Source organism: Eulemur rufifrons, chromosome 20 (genome assembly GCF_041146395.1).
Source record: "Eulemur rufifrons isolate Redbay chromosome 20, OSU_ERuf_1, whole genome shotgun sequence".
NCBI classification, from domain to species: Eukaryota; Metazoa; Chordata; class Mammalia; order Primates; family Lemuridae; genus Eulemur; species Eulemur rufifrons.
The window spans coordinates 29,974,865-29,999,508 of record NC_091002.1 but is presented as its reverse complement, the minus strand read 5'-3'; the positions used below and the strand labels follow the sequence as shown (position 1 = coordinate 29,999,508).

At 36.2% G+C, this 24,644-nt stretch overlaps 1 protein-coding gene across 1 annotated transcript in view; it reads right to left on the bottom strand.

Moving 5' to 3' along the window:
- Nucleotides 1-24,644, bottom strand: part of MCM8 (minichromosome maintenance 8 homologous recombination repair factor) — a 33,625-nt gene that overhangs the window by 3,158 nt on the left and 5,823 nt on the right. Inside the window, exons 6-17 of the mRNA XM_069495666.1 lie at nucleotides 24,062-24,165; nucleotides 22,866-23,064; nucleotides 19,415-19,500; nucleotides 15,868-16,019; nucleotides 15,423-15,618; nucleotides 13,459-13,489; nucleotides 12,758-12,898; nucleotides 9,984-10,125; nucleotides 7,780-7,975; nucleotides 6,086-6,305; nucleotides 5,572-5,781; nucleotides 4,180-4,256 (exon numbers count right to left, since the gene is read on the bottom strand). Of these exons, the coding sequence (XP_069351767.1) occupies nucleotides 4,180-4,256; nucleotides 5,572-5,781; nucleotides 6,086-6,305; nucleotides 7,780-7,975; nucleotides 9,984-10,125; nucleotides 12,758-12,898; nucleotides 13,459-13,489; nucleotides 15,423-15,618; nucleotides 15,868-16,019; nucleotides 19,415-19,500; nucleotides 22,866-23,064; nucleotides 24,062-24,165 (1,754 nt within the window). The remainder of the gene's footprint in view (nucleotides 1-4,179; nucleotides 4,257-5,571; nucleotides 5,782-6,085; nucleotides 6,306-7,779; nucleotides 7,976-9,983; nucleotides 10,126-12,757; nucleotides 12,899-13,458; nucleotides 13,490-15,422; nucleotides 15,619-15,867; nucleotides 16,020-19,414; nucleotides 19,501-22,865; nucleotides 23,065-24,061; nucleotides 24,166-24,644) is intronic.

Genomic DNA, 24,644 nt, shown 5'->3' with positions numbered 1-24,644 from the left:
GACAGAGTCTCACTCTTGCCCAGGCTAGAGTGCCATGGCGTCAGCTTGGCTCACAGCAACCTCAAACTCCTGAGCTCAAGCGATCCTCCTGCCTCAGCCTCCCTAGTAGCTGGGACTACAGGCATGCACCACCATGCCCAGCTAATTTTTTTCCATATATTTTTAGTTGTCCAACTAATTTCTTTCTATTTTTAGTAGAGACGGGGTCTTGCTCTTCTTGCTCAGGCTGGTCTCGAACTCCTGACCTTGAGCAATCCTCCCTCCTCGGCCTCCCAGAGTGCTAGGATTACAGGCGTGAGCCACCGTGCCCAGCCCAAACTATTTTTTTTCCCCAAAAATTTTTATAAAAGCAAGTAAACATACTCAAGCAATTCAGAGAAACAATCTGGTAATCTCATGTGGGTGCTGTTTATACTCTTTTTTCAGGGGCCCAGATGCAGACTGATGGCCTGAAACTAGTTCAAATTTACCAGGAAAACAACTTTGAGAAGCAGCAGAAGCAAATACAGAGTTCTACAAGGCAACACCCACATCTCCTCTTAGATGCAAAAGCACATGCAAACACTGTCTGACATGAGTATTCAGACATGCAGAGAAATCCTATACTAAGTACAAGCCAATCATAAATGAACAATATAGCATTTTTATTGAAAAGGTAATTACAAGGCTGAGCATGATGGCTCATGCCTGTAATCCCAGCACTTTAGGAGGCCAAGACGGGAGAGTCACTTGAGGCCAGATCGAGATCAGCCTAGGCAACATAGCGAGACTCTGTCTCTACAAAAAATATAAAAAAAATTAGCCGGGCATAGTGGTGGTGTGCCTGGAGTCAGTACCAGCTACTCAGAAGGCTGAAGTGCGAGGATTGCTTGAGCCCAGGAGTCCAAGGTTACAGTGAGCTATGTTCATACCACTGTACTCCAGCCTGGATGACAAGAGTGAGACCTCATCTCTAAAAAAAAAAAAAAAATCAATAAATTAAAAAAAAAAAGAAATGTCAATTACAGAAATAATTTACTTTGCTTAAGCATAATGCTCAGATAGGAGAACTAATCTACGGCATCCACAGAACAGTGGATTCATTGTGGAGAAGCACCACCAGATAGCTGGCAGAGGCAATGTGTGTGGTCTAAGGCCTACAGAAATTGAGTAACGGTAAAGCCTCAAAAAAAAAAAAAAAAAAAAAAAAAAAAAGAATGTTACAGGTAACAGAGAAAAGGAGCAGGGTAGTTTGCCTCTTGATTTTCTTTACAGTTAACAGTCTCTGAAGTAGAAGCATGAGACATTCTTCAGTAGAGCCAGGTACCAGAAGATCCAAAAGGCCAGGGATCATTACAAGGAAAAGGAAACCAGGAGTGGCAATCATGGCTCCACCCCACAACAAAGTTCAAGTGGAGGATGCACAGAAGGCAAGATGCACACATTCTGGATTGTAAGCAAACAAGCACTTTTTCATCATTAAATATGAAGTTCCTACTTTTGGTTCTTGTTTTTTATAGGAAAAATAGTTAAAATCAAAATTTTCTGAAATTTTGGTTGGGTTCAGTGATTTACTTTCCTAGTGGAAAAAAAAGATCTACATTAGAGCAGTCTCTAGGCTTCTTATTAGTCTAGTCTCCCAGGAAGCCACACCAACTAGAAGTCAGGCAGGCAGCTAGTATCTACGGCCATTCCTTTATTTCACATGCTAGTACACCAAGTCCAGGCAGCATGTTACATAAGAAAGACTAGTAATTCCTAGACTATCTGGTTGTTTATAAATGGCAACTGTAGGGTCTCGAACACAAGAAGGTCAACTGAGAGAGACTGAAGCCAGCTTGGTAAAATTTTCAGCTGTAAGATCCTTTAAACCCTAGTATACTCAATCACATAAAGAGAAAATCCATGGTTCAAGCACTGTGTGATGCCATACCAATAGGATATCTAGGCATAGAAAGTAATATTTTGGGAATTAGTTGAAAGGGTTGGTAATCATTAATTATTAATAATTTTACTTATCATGAGGCAGTTGCTTTGGGGCCAGCAATAAAAAATTAAGACCTGTCAATTCGACAGTCTTTAAAGCTTTGAAAGACAGCCAGTATAACCTCACTGTTGCTGACAAAAATCTAACACACTGAATTAAGGAGAAAGTTCCTCTTATTCCATAGGCTGCCTCTAAGGGCAGGAAAGAAGCCAAAGACCTTCAGGAGGTGGCATGTGTGCCCTTCTACCCCTATACATACTACTAGAGCCAGCAGAGCAGCCTCCAGGGACAAGCCAGTATCAGCCTGGGGACAAAGAGACAACTTAGGTAAAGTCTATCCCTATGAGGAAAGGGAGACAATTAGGTAAAGGCTATCCCTATGAGGAAAGGGAGACAATTAGGTAAAGGCTATCCCTATGAGGAAAGAGAGAAAAGAATTTGCAGCTCAGAGATACTGGACAATTTGCATGAAGAGCATTGAGGACTAGACCCTAGAAATACTTTGAAAATAAATTTGGAAACTTCTTATTGGGATCCAAGATATGCCAGTTCTTTAAGTCTGGAGTTTATGGTTTGAGTCAGAGAAAGGGGGATCTGTTCAGTCTCATCTTAATATCATCATCCAAGCTAGCACTACTGATGGTAAATAGTGTTTACTGAGTGTCCACTAATGTGTCAGAACCATAATTGTCACTTTATACAGCATCACTGCATGATACCTAAGAGCACAATCCTTTGTGGTGTGTTTAACATAAGACTGCAAAGCAGTGTGTACCTAGCTGTGGCAGCTCCAGATTGGACTCTAAAGCCCTCGCTATTTCAGCTACACTGCACCACTTTTATTCACAGCCAAAAGTGAACAACTGGGCAAAGCCACCTTGTTCTGACAGCGAGCAATCCCCAGAATCAGCAGTTACTAGGGAGGAAAAAAAAAACCATCTATTTTTGAAGAAAGAGAAATTACTTAACAAAATAAAATATAATAATTTTATCTTTAATATATTTTTTTGGCCTTGGAAAAGTAGATTCCTAACAGATTTATATTTTAAGTACTGTGAGAGCACATTAAATAAAGCTAATTTCTAAATTATAAGTTGACAAATTGACACAGTTATGAAAATGAAGAGGAAGCTCTGTAGGTACTGATATGGAATGATCTTCAATATGCATTTTAAGTGAAAACATAAGGTATAAAATGTATATGGTATGCTACCATTTGTCTACAAAGGGGAAAAAAGAATATACAGATACATATTTGTGATGTGTATTTTACATCTGAAAGTCACAGAGGAAACTGGCAGTATTTGTTGCCACTGACCAGGAGGAAGAACTGGGTAGCTACTAAACAGAGTAGGAGGACACTTTTTCCACTATATACTTTTAGAACTTTGAAGCATATGAATGTATGAACCTATTCAAAAGAATTTTTAGCTAGAAAAAAAAATCTACATAACATAACCAGCTTTACTGATTTAAAAAAATCTATGTCTAAGGTAGACATATACATCAATTAAAATATGTATTTTTTTCTTTTAGGAATCATGATCTACTAAATGACAGAAATGCAAAGGACACAATTTAGCAGTATTTATCAAAATCCTAATGTATTTACTCTTGAACCCAGAAATATTACTTCTGAGAATTTATTATACAGGCATACACCATACCCACATATGAACTATCATATATAGAACGTTACTCATTGTAGCACTGTTTGTAATAGCAAATGAATAGAAAATATTCATGTATCTAATAATAGGGGACTGATTAAATATACTATAGTGTATCTACACAATAGAAAACTATGTAGCTGTAAAAAAAGGAAATCTCTATATCCTAAGAAAAGATCTCTGCATATATTATTAAATTCAAAAATGGCACAGAACAGTATAAATAGTATGCTATTTATGGAAAAGTAATGGGTACCTAGGTGGGGGAGAAGAGTGGGTGATAAACAGGGTGGGAGCAAGCCTTCTCAAAATCTCATGATGATTTTAGAATTATGTGAATGTATTACCCACTCAAAAAAAATTGTTTTCTGTAACAATTATTTACACACAAATATTTTAAAGCAAGAAAATATATTTTGTTCAGAGAAAAATAAGTGATGCGATGGGCTAAATAAAAGTAATTTTGCTTGGCCTAATATATAATTTGAGATGGGAAGATAACTGGTATTTAATTTAAAACAGTATGTACACTTTTACTCTTACCTATATTTCATAATTTCAACTATATCCTCAGCATCTTCTTTGGTTGCTTCCTCTCTCAATTCCAACCTTGCTCGTGCCTTTGAAAGGAAATAACTATTTTCAGATAACAAAAGACAAATACATTTACCATCTGAGCAGGTATGGTATGTCTAAGCTTTATTTCATGTATTCATTTTACACAAAAACTAACTTTGGGGAGAAGGGAGTTTGTAACATCAAAAGTCAGAATATAAAAAAAATTCTTTGTTATCACAGCACTATTCACAATAGCCAAGATATGGAATCAGCTTAAGTGTCCATCAACGGATGACTGGATAAAGAAAATGTGGTGCATATATATATATATATATATATACACACATACAATAGAATACTATTCATCCATGAAAAGAATGAAATCATGTCTTTTGCATCAACATGGATGGAACTGGAGGCCATTAAGTGAAACAACTCAGAAATAGGAAATGAAATACCACATGTTCTCATTTATAACTGGGAGCTAAATTATGTGTACACATGAAAATAGAGAGTGGAATGATAGACACTGGAGACTCAGAAGAGTGGGAGCAGGATAAAGGATGAGAAATTACTTAATGGTACCCAATACAAAGTATTCGGGTAGTGGCTACACTCAAAGCCCAGATTTCATCATTACACAATATATCCACATCACAAAACTGCATATGTATCCCTTACATTTATACAAATAAAAAAAATTCTTTGAAAACTTGAGTATGCAAATAACTCATTTAAAATACGGATAAAACTCATTTTTACCTATTAACAAATCTTTCTGAGAACGTTCATTTCAGGATATTTGATTAGGAAATACGCTTGATTTTCCCCTGCCTTTTACTTTCAGGAAATCATTTGTTGAAATAACAAAGAGTAGTGAATCAGATTTTAGGAGCAAAAAGGCCAAACTCTGGTCCAGCTAATTTTAACTGCCAGAGTTCTCTTAGTATTCCACAACTGGGAATAGTTATTATTGCTATTAGAAACACAGGCACTATCATTATGGACCTGCCATGTAATCAAATCAAATACTCAAGATATTTGACACATTCTATGTTCCCAAAAACTCAACTTGGAATCCTAGAATCCTACTTAACCTAATCATTCTTCAGACACTCTAGGGATTTCCAAGAGTCATTAAAAGGAAAAAAAAGTTGCATAGTAAGTAATTGGTCCTGGGCCTAGAAAGAAATAGTTAGACTTTGATATGTTACAGATCTGACCACATCTTTTAAAAACTTTTATCTATCCATTTCTAATTTCTCTCAGTGGGAAGAAAAACTGAGTCAATTATGCATAAAACTGTTCAAGAGAAATCATACTGTACCCTATCCACTTCTTTAAGCCAAAAAAGCATGAATGTAGAAATAAACAAACCTCTGTTAGACGAATCAAAGATTCTAGCTGCCTTGTGGTGATTGGTGAGCTGTTTAACCGTTGACTCTGTTTCCGGAGCTCTAGGTAAAAATCTTGAAGAACTTGTGCTGCTTCTGTGGATAGCCTTGGGTAGACGTACTGTCGAGCATAGCCAATGTACTTTCTCAGCAACTGGTGGGGAATGGGATCTATTGTTTCTCCAGGAACCACCTGAAGCATGATAAAAAGGCTCAAGAGCTTAAGGATAAGTAGCAAATAAAATCTTTCTGCTAAAATTACTTGTTTAGATAAATATAAAATTCTAAAAGACCCTCCAAATAAATACAACACTGTAGTTGTAGCTCTTGTTCTGACTTAAATTATTTCAAATGACGTTTACATAAACTCTAGAATCATATTATAAAAAGTTTTGATGTGAAAGCTTATATGCTACTGCTCTACAGTAAGCCACATACTGAACTTTGACATTCCAACAGAACCAAACTGAATGATTAAGGAGAAGAAACATTGATACCTTTAGTCTTTCTGATAATGGTTTCTCAGAAACCACTTCAAGTATAGAAGTATTTGATTCTTGACTATTCATACGACCTACTGTAGCACTGCTAACAGTTCTTTGCTTTCCAGCTCTTATTGCAATCACATGTTCAGAGAGTAAGTGGTCATGATGCTCATTTGGAGTGTCTAACAGGATAAAGACCAAATCAAATCTGGACAGTAGGGCACTCCCCATTCTAAGAAGCATGAAAGAAAGAAGAAACAATGATTGGAATCAAAACAAATAGGAAAACTAGAAGATTGTTTACTTGCTTATTTACCACTCAAGTGTCATGGAAAACTTTTTAAAAATCAAGCTTTTGGTTAAAGAAATAAACAAACAGCCTTTTGGATTCAATGTATCCACCCACTCCAACTCCTTCAACATGTGCACAGGCATTACAAGTATTAATACTTCCTCTGGGTAGGTTGAGGACATGGCCCTTTCTCACATAATCAAAGCCACTGAATTCTTCTTTATGCTCCATTATCAGTAACTGACAATAATGCTACATGACATGTAAAAGTTTATCTAGTTGGGTAGTTCTTAATCTTTTCTGATCTTTTCATTGAGTCTCTCAAAGTACCTATGTCCCATTTAGAAGCAAAAAAATCCCACTTTTTTTTAAAAGTGTGTCTACACGTCTATTAGACATTATAATAAAAATGCTGTGGTATATCTAGTTATCTTCTTTGAACCCACCAATCCAGGTAACTCCTCTGAGAGGAAAATGAAATTCAGAGTGATTAAAGAATTTGACCAAAGTCCCAAAGTAGGTTTAAGATACCACTAAAAACCAGAATCTAAGTGCCCCAGATTTTTGTTAATAGACCTTTCTGATCTTTCCAATACAGCACTTCGTAACTAATGGATTGATTTTTATGGTGGTGGTGGTACAGAAATACCCCCAAATCTCCAAGTACAATTCTATATTTTACTGTGCTTCAAAGACAATTTCTATAAATGTATAAATTAGTAAACATTAGGAAATTAGTTTCCCCCCCCCAGACTTAAGGTTCTCACTTTTGCATTGCTTAAAATTATTTTTCCCTTTTCATACATTTGTCCAATGTGTGCAAAATGAATTAGAAGAGAAAGCATACAGATAAAAACATTGTAAAAAAAGTAGGATTATTCCACATAAAGTATATAACATGTTCTCCTCATGTAATAGTAAAGCACAGATATGTTCTCCTATCAGAATACAAGTTCACTTTCATTCTCATAATTGCTACTTTCTTTCCACTGTACAGTCTTACCATAGTTTTAAGTTGCTTCCAATTTTTAGCAGTGATAATGAAGCAATACCCACAATGTAAACACATCTTTGTGTGCTTGTGTGACTATTTCTGTGAGCAGGATTTCTAAAAGTAGAATGGCTGGAACACATAGAATGTACATTTAAAATTATGATAAACACACCAAGTTGTCCTTCAAAATTGTGAGAACCAATTTCTCCACTCCTTTGCTAATAATGATTACGAATATTTAAAATATTTGCCAATCTTGTAGATCTCAATGGTATTTCATTGTTTTAATTTGCAGTGTTTAACCACATTTTTGTACATTTATTGGACACATAACTTCTGGGAACTATCTATTTATGTCTTCAGTTATCTTTTTCTTATTGATTCAGTATCTTAAAGGCATAAATATTTGAGGGGACTTACTTTAAATTCTCAGAAACTGTTTTGGCTTTATTGTAGTGTCCTCCAACTGGATTTGCAGCAGCAATAATGGAAGTTCTTGCAGGAAGGCTGCAAACCACACCAGCCTTAGCAAGACTGATACTTTGCTGCTCCATGGCTTCTAATAAGGCTTGATGCTGATTCCCCATCTTATCAAATTCATCTATTCCACAAATACCTACAATCGCAGTAGAATAATACAGACAAATACAAGTTTCCTTTGGTCAAGTTCCAAATTTCACAGGACAGAAACTGTTGCATAATAAAAAATTATTTCCTTTGTTTCCAGCAGTTAAATTTATAAAATGTCATACAATGGAGAACTGCTGCTTCTTTTGCAGCAAATAATACACTTGTCTTATTTAACTAAGTTTTACGTAATATTTATTCCATCAGCATTTTTAATAGGCAAGGCACTATGCTGTGAGGGTTATGAATATGAAGAGCCAAGAGTGACCCTCAAAATGCTTAAAGACTTAAATTCAAACAGGTGAGATAAGATATATATATATATATATATATACACATTCAAGAAGTATATTTCAAAAACTATAAGAGATATACATAACTCTTTGAGTTTTCTGGGGTGGGAGGGAGTTAAAAGAGGAAGGAAAATCTGGAGAGGCTGCAAGAGCAAGGTGTATCTGAGGTAGGTCTTTTGGAAGCAGCAGGACAGCATGATTAGTGAGGAAAAGCATGGGCTCTAAAGTCAGAAGACTTGAGTGCTGAGTGCAGCTCTCAGCAATCCCAGGTACTGACTGTACACTTGCAGGGAAATCACGTAACCTTTTAAAACATAATACAAAGCACTACCACTGACTGAAGGCATTAGCATGTGCCAGGGATGTTATGTTGAATCCACAAGTTATGGGAGACCCTCTACCATTACCTTGTAATATTTGTCCTCCCTGCTCTCCATACTAATTAGTTTAGCACTGAGGGGGTGTCCTCTGGAGATTATGCTGTGGTTAAATTGCTCTCTATCTACTGCATACCTAAGTAAGCCTTGTTAGCTCAGAGATGTATGTGGAAAATAAATGCTTGTTAGTCTTGTTTATTTCAAGCAGCTTTTCTTATATCTCAGAATCTACTTCTGGTTCCATTTTTGGGTCCTCTAAAGCCATGAAACTATATAATATCACCAAGAGGGTAAGTACAGACCTAGAAGACAAAAGGTCCAAGAACTAAGCACTTAAGGTAGCAATAGGTAAGTGGCTGAGGAGATGACAAAACAGTAAAGATGAGAAGGAACAGTGAGTGAAGGAGAAGAAACCCAGAAGAAGTTGGTGGCCCTGAAACCAAGCAGAGCTTCAAGTATTTCAAGGAAGGGGAATGATCAACTGTGTTAAATGTGGCTGACAGGTACTGGGTTTAGAAACGTGGAAATCACTGGCAAACCGAAAGGAATGAATGACCCTAATTGGACTGGAATCTGGGCACTGCCTGACACATGCATAGGAATATGTTTCTCCAGTAAGGTTAAGGCATCACAAAGTGAAACTCAGCTAGCAAATCCCAAGGAGATTCTTGCTGAGCCCTACAACTAGATTTCTTATAAACTCTCACTCAAATCCTGAAAAAAAATAACCAATGAGGTGGGTTAAAATACACCAAAACTATTAATTCTTTCTAAAGTAACAGCTCCAATCTGTTACTGCAAGTCTTCTGTGAGCAAATAATGGCATCCACCTTTTTTTCAGTCCCAAGGTACCTAGAACCATTCTGAGCTAGGTTACGGCAATACATTCAACAAGTATTTACTATGAACCTAGATATTAAGCAATGGAAACACAGCAGTCAACAAGACATCTAAATCACACCCTGCAGGGAGCTTACTGTAAAGCTTCAAAACATGAGTTAAAACAAATGAACACAAACATGACGGGTGATAATGAAATGGGAAGTGTAGGGAGCTACACATATTTTACTTGATTCACTTTTACATATGATTGCATCTGCTATAAGATTCTGAAAATGAATGATATTAAGTACCAGTTTCAATTCTGTAGTATAAATAAAAATGATAGTACTGCATTTCCAATTATTGTCTCTGACATTCATTGTAAATTCACTGGTTAGGACTGTGCTAAAATGTCTCTTGAAGTGAATGTAAAGAAATTAATTGAAAAGGGAAAGGCTAAAAAAAAAAGCCCCAGCATTACTGATTATTCCCTTTGGTCTCTCACCTTGATCACCAAGTACCAGGGCACCAGCTTCCAAAGCAAAATCTCCACAGCAACTATCTTTTGAAAGAGTTACAGTCAGACCAGAAGTGGTCGTGGTATTACCACAAACGTACACGCCCCGTGGAGCAACATTGCATACTGCCTAAGGAAACAAACAGTTTAAGACAATCAATCATCCAAAGTAAAAGGGAAATAATTGCTAACAGTAATTGTTCACAAAGGTTAGCTATATGCCAGGTATTGTTCTAAGAGCTCTACTGTACAATCTTCACCACCACCACAAGAGGAAGGTATTATTATATCCTTGTTTACTGATGTAGACACCAAGGCCTATGAAGAGTGAATGAGGAACTACGCAGCTATAAAGCTGAGAAGCCAGGATTCAATCAAACCTAGGCAGTCTGACTTGAGTCTGTAGTCACATAAATATTCAACACAATTCCATTTTATGGTTCATTTTCAAGTTCAAATGGCAAAAACATGAGTACCAATTTTAATTTCAAAGTCCCTAATGCTTCTTTAAATATAAGGTAATAGAATGGTTCAATACATGCTCACCTTATGAGCAGATGAGCTATGGCAGGTCAGAAAAGTAAATAGCACAAGAGTTAAAAGCATGGCTCTCTGAAGCCAGGCAGACCTGTTTAAATTCTGGCTCTACTATGCACCAGCTGTGTGGCTCAGACTTCTCTGAGCCTCAACTTCCTTATGTTTTATCACAGTACTACCCTGAGGAATAAATGGAATTAATGTATGCAAGGCATGTAACCTGGCACCTAAGTGCCTAATGTAAAGCCACTGTGTATGGCTGTGCACTGCCAAATTCCAGGGGACAGCGTTCACACTGCTATCTATGTCAATGGCATACTCTGGACTTATGCAGTGCACACCTCCAGTGACCCTATGATGTTGGCTCAAGAAATACTGTCATATTTGTTACTTGTAACTCCTTATTTGTTAGTCTTTCTGAGAAACCTTATGATTTTCTGACAGTGTGATGGTTTACTAAATGGCCAAAGGAAAATAGGATTAAAAATACAGGGTAATGGCTCATAACTGCTAGTATTAGCCTAATTTTTAAAAACCCTGCTTAGTGGGGCTTACATGCAATACCCTCTACTGTTTGGAACGTTTAATTTCCACTAATATTACAGCTTCTATTTTTAAATTGAGCCAAGGGTTTTAAAGGCATTACTCCAGGTTTGAAAAATAAGAAAAACTGCCAGTGTAATCCTTCGGTATTAAAACCTTTTCAGTACCATTAGTTGTATTTTGGAACCATTATTTGACACCAAGAGGCATTACTTAAATAACAAAAAAAAGAAAACAAAAAGAGAGTTTTATATACTGTAAGCAACATGTATAAATTAAATTATAAGATTTATTTGTAAAGATAATCACACACTGTAGGGTTTACACCAGGATTCCATGTATAATACATTAATTCCAAAGTTTCCCAAACACACACACACACACACCTTCAAAAGACAGAAAAGAAAGCTGTAACAATCCAGATCCCCACGTGCCTTTCCCTGCATGTTCTGGCTAAGTACCCCATTTTCATTTTTATTATGAACTTTGTTTCACCTACAGGTGGGTACTCTGTGTCTCAGTTGTCAGGCTTGTAGCAAGGGCTTGGAACAGAATGTATTTTTTAAAAGTAGGCCCAGTTAGCCAAAAGGAACCCAACATAGATGAAATGTCAGATTAGGAATTAAAAGGATGACTGGTTTAACAGCCAACCACAGGGAATAAAGGATGACTCAGACATGAAGGGTAGTGGGTTTATCACGTAATGACAAAATCAAAGCAGTCCCCAATGCTAGCCGCACATCAGAGTCACCCGTGGAGGGTTATCATGTACAGACACTAGGGCCTTAACTTGGAGACTCTTAATTCCATTTGCTATGGAATTTCAAAATACTATGGGGCAGCCCATAGTATTTTCAAAGAGCTCCAAAGGGGATTCTGATATACAGCCAGGGCTCCCAACCCTGGGACAAGGATCCAGCAGTCACAGGGCTACAATTTATCAGAGGGCCAGAAAGTTCCTTGTCTGGTCACATTTTCTACACTGAGTGGGGAGAGGAGGCTCATGGGCATTCTTAGAAAGGACATTATGGCTGGCTCACCAGGTGTCACTCTGAGGAAACCACAAGCATTCCGACAAGCAGCACCTTCTGGAGCTATCATAAACCCAGGAGAGGAAAACCACTAGGCTCCAATTGGCAGAAGCAGAATCTTCTTTGGGATCAAAAACTGACTGGTCACAGAAGTTGCCTTGACTTAGTGGAGATGTATACAGACAGATCTCGTATCTTTACCACACTGTTCTTAAAGCCCAATACATATTTGTATGAAGAAAGAATGGGTCATCATTACTTCCTTAAACTGTTCTGTTCATAGGTGAAGTCATGTCACAACAATAAAGACTAACAGTCTGATGATGAGGAATTAAAGTCTCAAAAAAAAAAAAAAAAAAAAAAAGACTAGCAGTTTGGATACAAAAAGGGATTAGGGAAATGGTTAACATCTCATAATGCTGATGTCTCAACCAGGATGTCTGTGTATGTAGCCTGTGTGAAGGAGAGTGGCTCAATTTAAAAATAGGGTCAGATACAATTTACATATTATTCACACAAACCCCAATTCACTTACACCACCAAACTATATCCTCTGGAACACAAATACTACATGCTTTAAGAAAATTCACTTATGAATTATTCATGCATTTAATAAGCAAAAAGTCAAATACTAAATGACTGAGTTTCTACCTGTAGCATCTGACTCTTTCCTAAGCCTGGATCTCCAACAACAAGGATGTGTGGGTCTCCTCGAATTGGAATTCTGTTTTTGTCATCTGCATATTTCTGGCTTCCTCCAAAGAGTGCTAATGCCAACCCTGCTTTAACAAGCTCAAGTGAGAAAGAAGAGAGAGGGGAGGAAAAACAGAAGTAAGAAAAACATAAAGATGACTAGCAAAAGGGGTGTTCGTCCTTCAGTGTTTACAACATTGATTTGTTTACAGATTTTTTTTTAAAGCATGATTAAACTTTAATTTTTTTCTAAGAAAAGTCTAAAAACAAACTTCTATAATGTAAATGATTAAAAAACAAAAACTTGAAAACATATAAATCAGGGAGGTATCTTAGAAATTACTAAGACCTACTTTACAAGGCATAAATCCATTCCACAAAAATGAAAAATACCTGTTAATTTCTGCTTTAACATTAACAGTATCCAGTCACTGTAAAAGAAGCCCATTTCTATTAACTTTAATTGGCAGGCACTTTTTCTTATAAGGGACTATAGTTTGCCACTCATATCATTCATTTACAAAGAATAAAGAATCATATTAAAATATGAATAACTGGCCAACAGAAATTACCTATTTTTTGAAAAGTCTTTATATATTATTTTTGCCAGCTTTATATATACATACACTTTTTGCGTGAAGATGAAGTAAAATACTTACTTCATGACCAAAAATGACAGGGCAAAGTGAGCTGAAAAACAAAATACAACTTATAAAAATTCTAACTTGTACTTCATTGGTCCATTAGAAGATCCACTTTACAGTTTAACTTGCTTTAGTTAGCATGAAAAAAAAAGACAAATATAAAAAATTTACATCCCCTAAAACAATTTAAAAAATTTTATTCTTACAGTAAGTTTCTCAAAATTTTTGGCTAGTATATAAACAGAAGAATGTTTTAAAAACTGTGCCTATATAAGGGAGATAGGCTACTTATAAAGCATGTTAAAGTAACCAAATATGCTATAGATCTTTTCACAGAACTAACCTTTAAAATGCATCATAATCATAGTCTTCCACTTTAGGATACAGGGTTATATTGTATTTTACATGAATCGACATCTTTAGACCTATGCATTTAAAGGAGACTAAAGAGTGAACTCAGTACATAATATTTTAAGATGAAATAAAATTTCATTTGTTTCAGTTCAATTCAAAGGGTCAGACTTATATAAAGCACACTTACATTTAGTAATTTTATAAGCAAGGAACAAACAAAAATAGGGTAGAAGAGAAAAAAATCAGGAGTAAAATGTAACTCTTAATCCCATCTTAATATATGTAAACACAGAAGAAGCTTGTGTCCTACCCACAGCCCCTTGGCACTCACTGTTCCTGCATAATCACTGCTGGCTTCCTACCAAGCAGCTGCACCTATCTGCCAAAGAGCTTTCCTCGGCCACAGAAGTGTCATCAGCAGGCAGGATGAGCTGGGGTGTTTAATATCCCTGGGAGCAGCCCCAAATCTAGGCTCTTAGATGGAAAAATACTGAAGCTAGTTTTACACAGTGTAGTGTTCCAGAGGCCCAGGAAGACTATGCCCCAGATGCCGGTGGTAACCTATTCATTACAGCATCATACGCTGACTGTCACCTCTTCTCTGTATTACCTCCCCATTCCCCTACCAGTACTTCTGGGATCACCCCCCAAATAAACTACATTTACCCAAACCATTGCTGCTGAAGAAACCTAAAGTAAAAGATAACCTGACACTGTCTTCTCCATTCTCCTTTCATGGTCCTCCTTATATTATCTAGCATAGATCAACAAACGTTCTTAGACAGTCAGAAAATATTTTCAGCTTTGCACGCTATCCTGTCTCAGTTACAACTAAACTCGTAGCATGAAAGCAACTATTAACAATACGTAAATAAATTAGGTGGGGCTGTGCGCTAATAAAACTTTATTTACAAAAACAGGCAGCCTGCCTGTTTTCTTATATCTATTTTTAGATGATAAAAATGAAAGAGAAATAAAATAACATGCCCCAGATCACACTGGAAGTAAATGGCCAAAGCAGGATTCTTAGATTTGTCTCCACTGCATGGCAATGGTACAGAAATAAAGAATATTATTGAACACACCAAATGTAAGTGACTTCTATTTGAATCTCTACAAACAACATCCTACATACAACTAATTGAAATGATTTTGGAATTCATTGTTCTCTCTTCTATTGAACAATAAACTTCCCTAAATATCTCTTACTGTTTAAACTAGAGATCAGCAAACTTTTTCTGTAAAGGGCCAGAGCATAAATAGCTGTGAGCCATACGTACAATCTCTGTCTTAAGTACTCAACTCTGTCACTGCAGCACAAAAGCAGCCATACACTATGAATGAATGAGTGTGAGTGAGTAAATGAATGAGTGTTATTTATGGATACTGAAATATGACTTTCATATAATTTCATGTGTTATAAAATATTCTGTTGATTTTTTTCAACCATTAAAAAATACAAAAACCATTCTTAGATCATAGGCCATACCAAAATGGGTGGTGAGCTGGATTTGGTCCATAGATTACACTTTGCCAACCATTTTGACGAGCTGTTTGTTACTTGTAGCCAAGAGCACCCCCAATGTGCATATATGTAATAAAACTTCAGATAACTCCATACATACTTGACAATGAGTTTAAACAGGTTTTCTTCAGCCTGAATTTCTTGGATGGCATAAAGGTCTTTAAGTGAGAACTCCATCAATGTTCCATGCTTACACCCATCCTCAGAAGTCTTTGTTTTCTGCCCTTTGCTATTGCAAATAGAATTTGCTTCAATGTACAAAAGGAACATGCACTTGTCATTCTTATTTCGAGAACCTGTAAATTCAAAGTATTAAATGCGGTAATTGGTATTTTCAATTTCTCTTACAATGACTCAACTAGAAGTAAAAGAAAGTCACAGTGAGCTACAAATGCATTTTTTTGAAGGAAAAGTTTCATCTTATGTAGGCAATAAGGAATTCCCTAAATTATTTGAGATTCAGACAGATCTTAAAAAGAGAAAAAATGAACATTGAAAAATCATTATTGAGACACAATCAAAATAAGGAAAGAGTTATATCATACCTTCTTCAGCATTTGAGACTTTGACAATTCCAGTAACAGTCACCGTGTCTCCTGGGACACAGCTATCCACAAGATCATGTACAAGCTCACATTCTATTGTTCGTGGAATTCGACCTGCTTCTCGTTGATCATCAGTCATCAGCTCCTGGATTCTAAAAAGTTAAACAGTTTTCAGTTAGAACATATACTTACTTTGGGTTGTTTCTCCAACATATTAACTATTCAGGGTCTACATGAAGCTGAGCTAAATAAAGGGCAGATTAGTTTTTTAAAAAGTTCAGTGGTGGCTGACTGCAGTGGTTCACACCTGTAATCCTCACACTTTGGAAGGCCGGAGCAGGAGGATTGCTTGAGCCCAGGAGTTCAAGGCTACAGGGCACTATGATTGCGCCACTACATTCCAGCCTGGGCAACAAAGTGAGACCTTATCTCAAAAAACTTAAATGGTTTATCTAAAATTACTTCAGCAGTTTCTAATTCAGGATGGCAAAATAAGCACATGGATTTGCCTAGCTTTCCTCCAAACTGTTCACTGAAATGAGTCACTTAAAGAGTGAAGAGAAGTTTTGGGGTATGCAGAAGTGTTAACAGCAAACAAGATATTAATAAAATTTTTGAAAACAGCAAATGGGAAAGTATTGATAGATAAAACAAAATGAAGTCCAGAACACACAAAGGTAAAAGTAACAAGGGTACAAGAAAAGTGGGAGCCAATGTTCTTAGCAGAGCCCTAGAGAAGCTTCCAAGTTGGATGTAGCAGGAATCGACAGCAGGAGTAGATGGCTGGAAGAAAATTGGACAATAAACTAAAAGACAAATCACAGACTAGCTGCTTAGAATTTTTTTGAAGGTAGGTGAACAGGCAGGTAGGGGAAGAATGAGGACTTTATCATTCAGCAAAAACTAGAGCACTGTTCTTAGGAAATGGACCCATCTCCTCTGTGAGGGGAGCTAAGGTGCCCAGTGAGGATACAGAGCTTCAGAATAAAGACTCCTCATTCTGGCATTTGAGAAGCCCTATCCCAATTCAAAAACACATTCATAAAGCAAAATATGATAGTCAAAATCCCTATCTTCCTATTCAGGGGTGAGAACTCATGAGAAAAAACTCCTATCTACCTACAAAAATAGGAAAGGAAATCTATACCACGTACTTCAAATAATTTCTCATCAGACATTTCAGGATTAAATGGCAATAATTCAGGGAGGAGAAGGGCATTAAAAACAAAAAAACTGCCTAAGAATTCTGAGAAAATGCTGCCATCATAAAAAAAAAAATAAGCAGCTAAAAACAAGTACAAAATCAGGAAAATTTAAAACAAACATATATAAAAACCATACACTTATAGAAAAGGATACAAGAAAAAGCCAAAGAAATCTAGAAAACACTAGAAAGAAAATCAAAGGGTGAGAGAAAAGTTAAGAAAAATAAATAATCCAAGGGATAACATCTGACAGGAAGCTCAAAAATAAATCAATCAGATATTATAGAGTTGAAGACAACTCTACAACAAAAGGACCTACCAGTGTCAAGCAGGATAAGGACGCAAGTGGATATACCCTCACTGTTTCAGAATAACACAGATAAAATGGTTACAAAAAGCAGGGAAAGTCAAGTCCCCTCAAAGGAATGAGAATCTAACCAGCACCAGACCTCTCATCAACAGCAGGGAAAATTATAACAAAACAGAGTTCAGTAGCCAGGCAAACTCTTATCCAGACTAAGATCCAAATAAAGACATCTTCAGACATGCAGGAACCCAGAACATTTTACTTCTCATGCACGCTTTCTGAAAATTTGAGGAAATTCTCTAGAAAAACAAAATTAGAATCTTAAAAAATAGAAGAGAAAGCCCAACAGAACAGTGTGCCATCAATGCAGCAAGATCCCAGTATGAATCAGGGCTGCAGGTCTAGAGAAGGACTAATGCAGACTCAAGCAGTACTGCAAAAAGTCACTTTATCTATAGAATAAAACAATTATGTGAGATAGTATATTATCAAAGTTTTACTATAACTAACTCATTTAAAATGAGTTTGACCAATACATTACTTTTAAAGATTCAAGAAGAAGACTTAGTCTCTTCTCAATTGTCTAGTATTAGGAAGTCATCATTTAAATCCAATTAAAATGTAAGTCTATTTTCTTGTCTGTTCTTTTTACTTGAAAGCAAAGAGATTTTATTCAAATAGTTTAAATTTTTGTTCAAAGATTCAGCGTTAAACCACCCTGGATCTTCTCTGCATGTGCCCTGTTGTGAACTCGGTACTACCTCCAATGCCCTCATTCCCCTTCCAGTGGTGAAATCCCACAGACCTGGCTGGCAATCAGACTCTGCTACTCATAGGCCACACAATCATATGCAAGAGTCTTAAACATTTTCCTCTTTTTAAAATGGGGAGTCTGAAAATATCTCAGCATAGTTCAGTTAGTTACTATATATGTTTGCATTGGTTTTCACAGGGCAGAAGGGGTGAAGCTAGCTAGTAGCAAGCCATCTCATCTTTTCCCTGGTTCTTAGGTTTTTAGGACCATTCCCTGTTTCAGCTAGGTTTCCTGGAGAGCACTCTGACTTCAAAACTACCCATTATTTTATATTATTTTATATTTAGAGATGAGTTATGGGCTGATGGCTAAAAAAAAAGTAATCAATTATTGAATGAAAAATAAACACAAGAGAAGACTCTGACTTCCAAAAAAAAAAAAAAAAAAAAAGCCTATAATACAATGCCAAATGCCTCATGGACAGTGAGAACAGGAAATGAAACATGCCCATATCTAAGGGATTCTTTATTTGAAAATTTCCAAATATCATTTCTAAAGGGATTCTTTATTTGAAAACTTCCAAAACAATATTATTTTATCACAGCTCATTATGGAAGGAATCATATAACTCTTATTTATGGCCTATATTCAGTTCAATGAATCACATAATTGACATATAAAATCAACTATTTCTCATTAGCAACAGGGCATACTATTTGCATATTGAATCCTTTATGGAATCCAATAGAGAATAAATTTCAAATAAAGACTATTATCTCGGCCGGGCGCGGTGGCTCACGCCTGTAATCCTAGCACTCTGGGAGGCCGAGGCGGGTGGATCGCTCAAGGTCAGGAGTTCAAGACCAGCCTGAACAAGAGTGAGACCCCATCTCTACTAAAAATAGAAAGAAATTATATGGACAACTAAAATATATATATACAAAAAATTAGCCGGGCATGGTGGCGCATGCCTGTAGTCCCAGCTACTCGGGAGGCTGAGGCAGTAGGATCGCTTAAGCCCAGGAGTTTGAGGTTGCTGTGAGCTAGACTGACGCCACGGCACTCACTCTAGCCCGGGCAACAAAGTGAGACTCTGTCTCAAAAAAAAAAAAAAAAAAAAAAAAAAAAAGACTATTATCTCAACACATAAACTCTTCATCAAATAAACCTATTATATACTTTTTGTCATTGTTTAGATAAAAATCACAGTAAAACTACAGATTTACTCAACAGTATGAGAGACCTAAAGCTTGCCTCTTATTTACCAGTCTGATTGCTTACTTGATTGACTGCCAGTCCATTGTAACCGTGAGAGGAGAGCTGCGGAGAGCGGTAAATGACTTCCCTCGACATGTAGGCACAGGACACTGCGACAAGAGTAATTCAGTCAGATTTTGATAAACTACAATCACATCTCAGGAAAATCCAAGTTAAAACACTTCATTCAATATTGCTTTAAAAGTTGGTCTCAGGATGCTTTTAAAGTAAAAAAATCCCCTAGGAGCGGTAATGACTTTCTATTTCCTCCTGCAATGATTTGGTATCATGAGTTTTTGGGGCACTTTTCCAGCTGGTCCTTCTCACTTACTGCTCTTATTCTTTCTGCTGTGGGTATGCAAGGTGTCTTGCTCACCTCCCACAGCAAGCACTCTTTCCTTCTTCTGTGCCCATGCAGTCTCCTGCTTCCTGAAAGGTCCCTCTCATTCAGACCCATAAACCTACTCCCAATTCTCTCCTTTTCAGAAGCCTTTCCTGGGTCATCTTTAATCCCTAGCTCTCTCATCTAGCCTCCTTTTATACTGTTTGTATTGTATAATATTTATTGTACCACACAGACAGTCTTCTACGTATAAGCAGGATGTGTTCAAGCTTTCAGAAGTCACTTGTTTGGCACTTGGACCTCAAGATGCATTTACAAATTCAGGACTGTGGCAGACTGTATTTTCCAAATATGATTGTAGCAATATTTCCCCTCAAGCCTTTTTAGAACCTCCCCAACTCCTCCATCAAGAGATGGAGTCCAATTAACTCTCCTGGAACCTGGGCAGGTTTGTGCCTCACTCTGTAATCCACAGAATGTCACAGAAGCGATGCCGTATGACTTTCATGGCTAGCTCATCAAAGGCAAAGCCATTTCTGCCTATCAGCTGAACCTCCGTGCCTTGAAGCTGTCAGCACCCATATGAGCAGACTGAGTGTCCTGAGCTGCCATACATGTGCAGGCAGCCAAAAGTAGTCCACCCGGGAGACCACACGGAGAAAAAGAGATGCCTGGCCAGTCCCCAGCCACCCTGCTGTCCCCTAGCCACCACCTGACTATAACTCCATGAGAGACTCTGAGCCAGAACTACCCAGCTGAGTAGTCTCTCCAAACTCCAGACCCACAGAAATCATGAGAAATACTGTCTACAGAAAATATCCAGTTTAAATCAGGATTTAAATTCTGGCCTCTGAGCTAACGGTTGTGCCTTGAACCTTAAGCCAAGACAAATAGATGACACCCAGCTACTAACACCACTGATTATTCAGAACCAACAGCCAAATCTAACACAACCTGTTCTTCCAGTAAGAGAAAGAAGTCCTAGGAATTTCCAACATAAACACTTTGTATTTCCGTTTTAAATTCTTCAAGGAATTATCTACTTCACTAAGGATTCAACCCTATACATTAGCAAAAATTTAATAAATGCTAAATTTATTAAAGTCTAATGGTGATAAAGGCAACTCTGGAAAAGAATAACAGATAGGGCAAATATCCCTGCCATATCAAGTTGTAATAAGATCAACATAAATAAGACTGCTTAGAGTGTGTATAAAACCAATGAAATGAAGCAGACTCATATGTCTACAGGAGCACCGTGTACTACCAAGGACACATTACACATCTATGGTAATAAAAGACTTAATTAGTAAATGGTATCAGGACAAATGACTTTTCACTTAAAAATTAGATCCCTAGGCCTTTCTTTAAGAGACATGGTCTCACTATGTTGCCCAGGCTAGTCTCAAACTCCTGGCCTCAAGTGATTCTCCCACTTCAGCCTCCTAAGGAGCTGAAACTACAGGTATGCAGCACCATGCCTGACTTCAATCTCTAGTTTTATGCTAGTAACCAAATTAATTTCCAGATGGACACAATATTTAAATGTAAAAAAAAAGAAAAAAGAAACTTAAAAATATTAGAACAAAATGTAGGAAATATGTTTACAATACTCAAGTGAGAAAGGGCTTCTTAAGCAGAGCATAAAATGTAAATGTTATGAGGGAAAAGAATGATCAATTTGATAATGTCAAAATGTAAAACTGTACAACGAAAAAACACCACAAAGTTTAAAAAAAAAAAACCAAAGCCTGGGAGAAGATATCTGTAATATAAACAATCAATAATAATTAGTATCTAGAATATATAAAGAACTCCTATCAATAAACGAATGGGAAAATGAACAGAATATATAAATAGAAAATTCAATAAGAAAGGAAACTGAACGGCCAATAAAGATATGAAATGATGCTCAACCATAACAGATATCATAGAAATTCACGTTATTAATGAAATACCATTTTACATCCACCAGACTGTCAAAAATTAAAAAGTATAACAATACCAAGTGTTAATGAAACTATGGCGAAATGGAAACTGCTTAACACCTCCAGTAAGGATGCAAGTTGGGACCAATACTCTGGAAAGTAATTTGGCAACATCTAATAAAGTTAAAAATAAGTATAGCCAAAAAAAAAAAAGAAGAAAAAAAAAGCATAGCCTATAACTTCGAGATTTCCCTGCTTCAGAGATATGTACAAGAATGGTCTCTGCAGCACCATTAGTAATTGTAAAAAACTGGAAAAAACACAAATGTCACCACCAGGAGAATGGATAAATAGTGGCTAGGCACTTAATGGAATACCCCACAATAGTAAAAAAAGGGTTAGATATGTATTAAAATAGGTAGAACTCCAAAATAACAAAGTGAAAAAAAGTTGCAGAATGTTACCTTCAGTATATCCCATATGTAAACACAGCACAACAAAACTAACCCTACATACATAGTCAAGAATAAAAATTTAGACTTGAAGAACACATGCCAACTTCAGAACAGTGGCTGCCTCTAAGGACAGAACAAAGGAAAAGAAACTGGGGAGGGGTACAGAGAGACTTCAGCTTTAACTACAGTTCTTTGTATTTGCTACAAACTAAGCTAAAATAACAAAATATTAACAATCTGCCAACTCATAATGGTGAATACATAGATGTTAATTACATTATTCTCCACACTATTCTATAGCTGTAAAATCTAGTTTAAAAAAGTTAATAAAGAAGAAAGAACCAAACACATCACTTCCAAATAGTAGAAGGACTAAAGGGAAAAAAACCCTGATGTGTTTACCTACGAAGTCAAAATATAGAAATATGAAGGGAAAGGATCCACATTAACTTCAGGATGATGATTGTCTCTAGGAATGGTACAGGCAAAGGGTAAAAAAGAGATAATTGTATCAGCAATGCTTTGTATCTTTAAAAATATATCTGGAGTTAAAAAATATAAATTCTGGGTGGTATGTAATGTTTTACTTATTTCTGTATTTTCTGTATCCTAAGGTATTTCATAATTTGAAAACTGAAAATAAAAAATAAAAATAAGCTCTGTGTTCAGAAACATTGGGAAATATTTTCTGTAAATTGATTAGCCTTCTTTACCAAGATAAATAAAGAAGCAGTTAAAGAACACATCACCTTTGTGGGAAGATTATATTTTCCATCTGGAAGGGAAAGACTCTGAACTTCCCCACATGCAGCACAAAGAAATGCCATCTTGGTGCAAAGAGGCTTTATATTACTGACACGAACCACTGTTCCTCTTAGAGCAATGTATTTTCCATAATAATTTGCTCGCACATTCTTGAGCTGTGTCAAAGGTTCATAGTTGTATATTCTAAACACAAAACAGGAACATATTTATCTATAAATTTACAATGAACAGAAAGTTGATGTCTGTATTTTCACAAGTTCCTTTAAGAAGTAACTATGCAATTCTCAAACCATACACTCCTTTTACACAGCAGAAATTTCACAAAAAAACTAAATCATTCTTAAAAATAAAAAAAATGCTAAATCTTCCCCTTCTTATCCCATAGGCTCTTTTCTAGGGAAGAAGAAAAAAAATAAAAAATAAATAAAAGGAACAAAGTTAAGGCCAAAAGGAAAATCTACAGAGTAAAAAACTTTGGGGTTTCTAACTTCTTTTTAAAGAACTGTAAGGAAATGTCTTCTACAAATTCTGGAAAAGAAAAACAAAACCCTGATGATTACCTTATAAATCTCTTCTAATGAGTTTAAAATCTTAGAATAAAGATGAATTAAAAAAAATTCACTTATTCCCTTCTATCTAATAGAAATTTAATAATTTAACAACATATGTACCACTTTGTGTATTACAGGTTAAGCATATCCCCTATCCAAAATGCTTGGGACCAGAAGTGTTATAGATTTTTTTCAGATGTTTAAATATTTACATTACCAGTTAAGCATCCAAAATGTTCCAATGGACATTTCCTTTGAGTGTCATGTTGGTGCTTAAAAAGTTTTTAATTTTGGAGCATTTCGGATTTTCGATTTTCAGATTAGGAATGCTCAACGTGTACATAAATTATTAAATTTACACAGCAGGGTCTTGGTAAGTTCACATCCAAAACCAATGTTTACAAAAATCTGCTGGCTGGGAAATTTAGGAAGAAAATGTTGAGTTCTATCATGATCTCTCTGAGTAATTTACACTGGGTTCCCTTTGATACTATGAACAATGAGCTAGGAAGGAACTCATACATACCCTTTTTACTGATTCCTTTGTTTTTATAAAATTAAGTTCTCATTCTTATGTAGTCTTCAATGCCCTATTCCAAATAATACTTTAATCCCAGCAAATTCCTCACCTTGCATGAATGTGTGGCACATTTACCATTGTTTCTCCATCACTAGATAATCCTTCCTGGGCTTGTAATTCAGCTGCATGCGTTTCAAGGTCCTTAGTTAATACCTAATCAGGACAGAAATTTACTCTAAAGTTGGAAAACAAAATATCCTCTTTAAGCAGAACTCTAAAGAGAGTATGAAGTTTATGAATAAAAACAGTTTAGAACAAAATAAAAGCAGAACAAAACTCTAAAGGCCCTTTAAAAATGTGACATTTAATTGTGACTACTTATTTTATAGTGGATTATGTTTTACTTGAGATTTTCCTGTCTCTGGACTGGAAAACTCTAGCATTCTTGTCTGCTATTTTCTGTCCCAACGAAACCTAATATTAAAAGTCCTCATATTAGCCCCCTAAACCATTATCTCCTGGTTCTAATAATAATTTTTTTTTATTTCTCCATATTCACTGATTTATCAAGACAGAGAAAATAAAGGTGACCTTTAAAATACCTAATACCCACTCCCTTGGCATTTAACATTAAATAAATATTTAATACCTACTTGTGTACAAAGCAGTTTGCTGACAATCTAAGATACAAA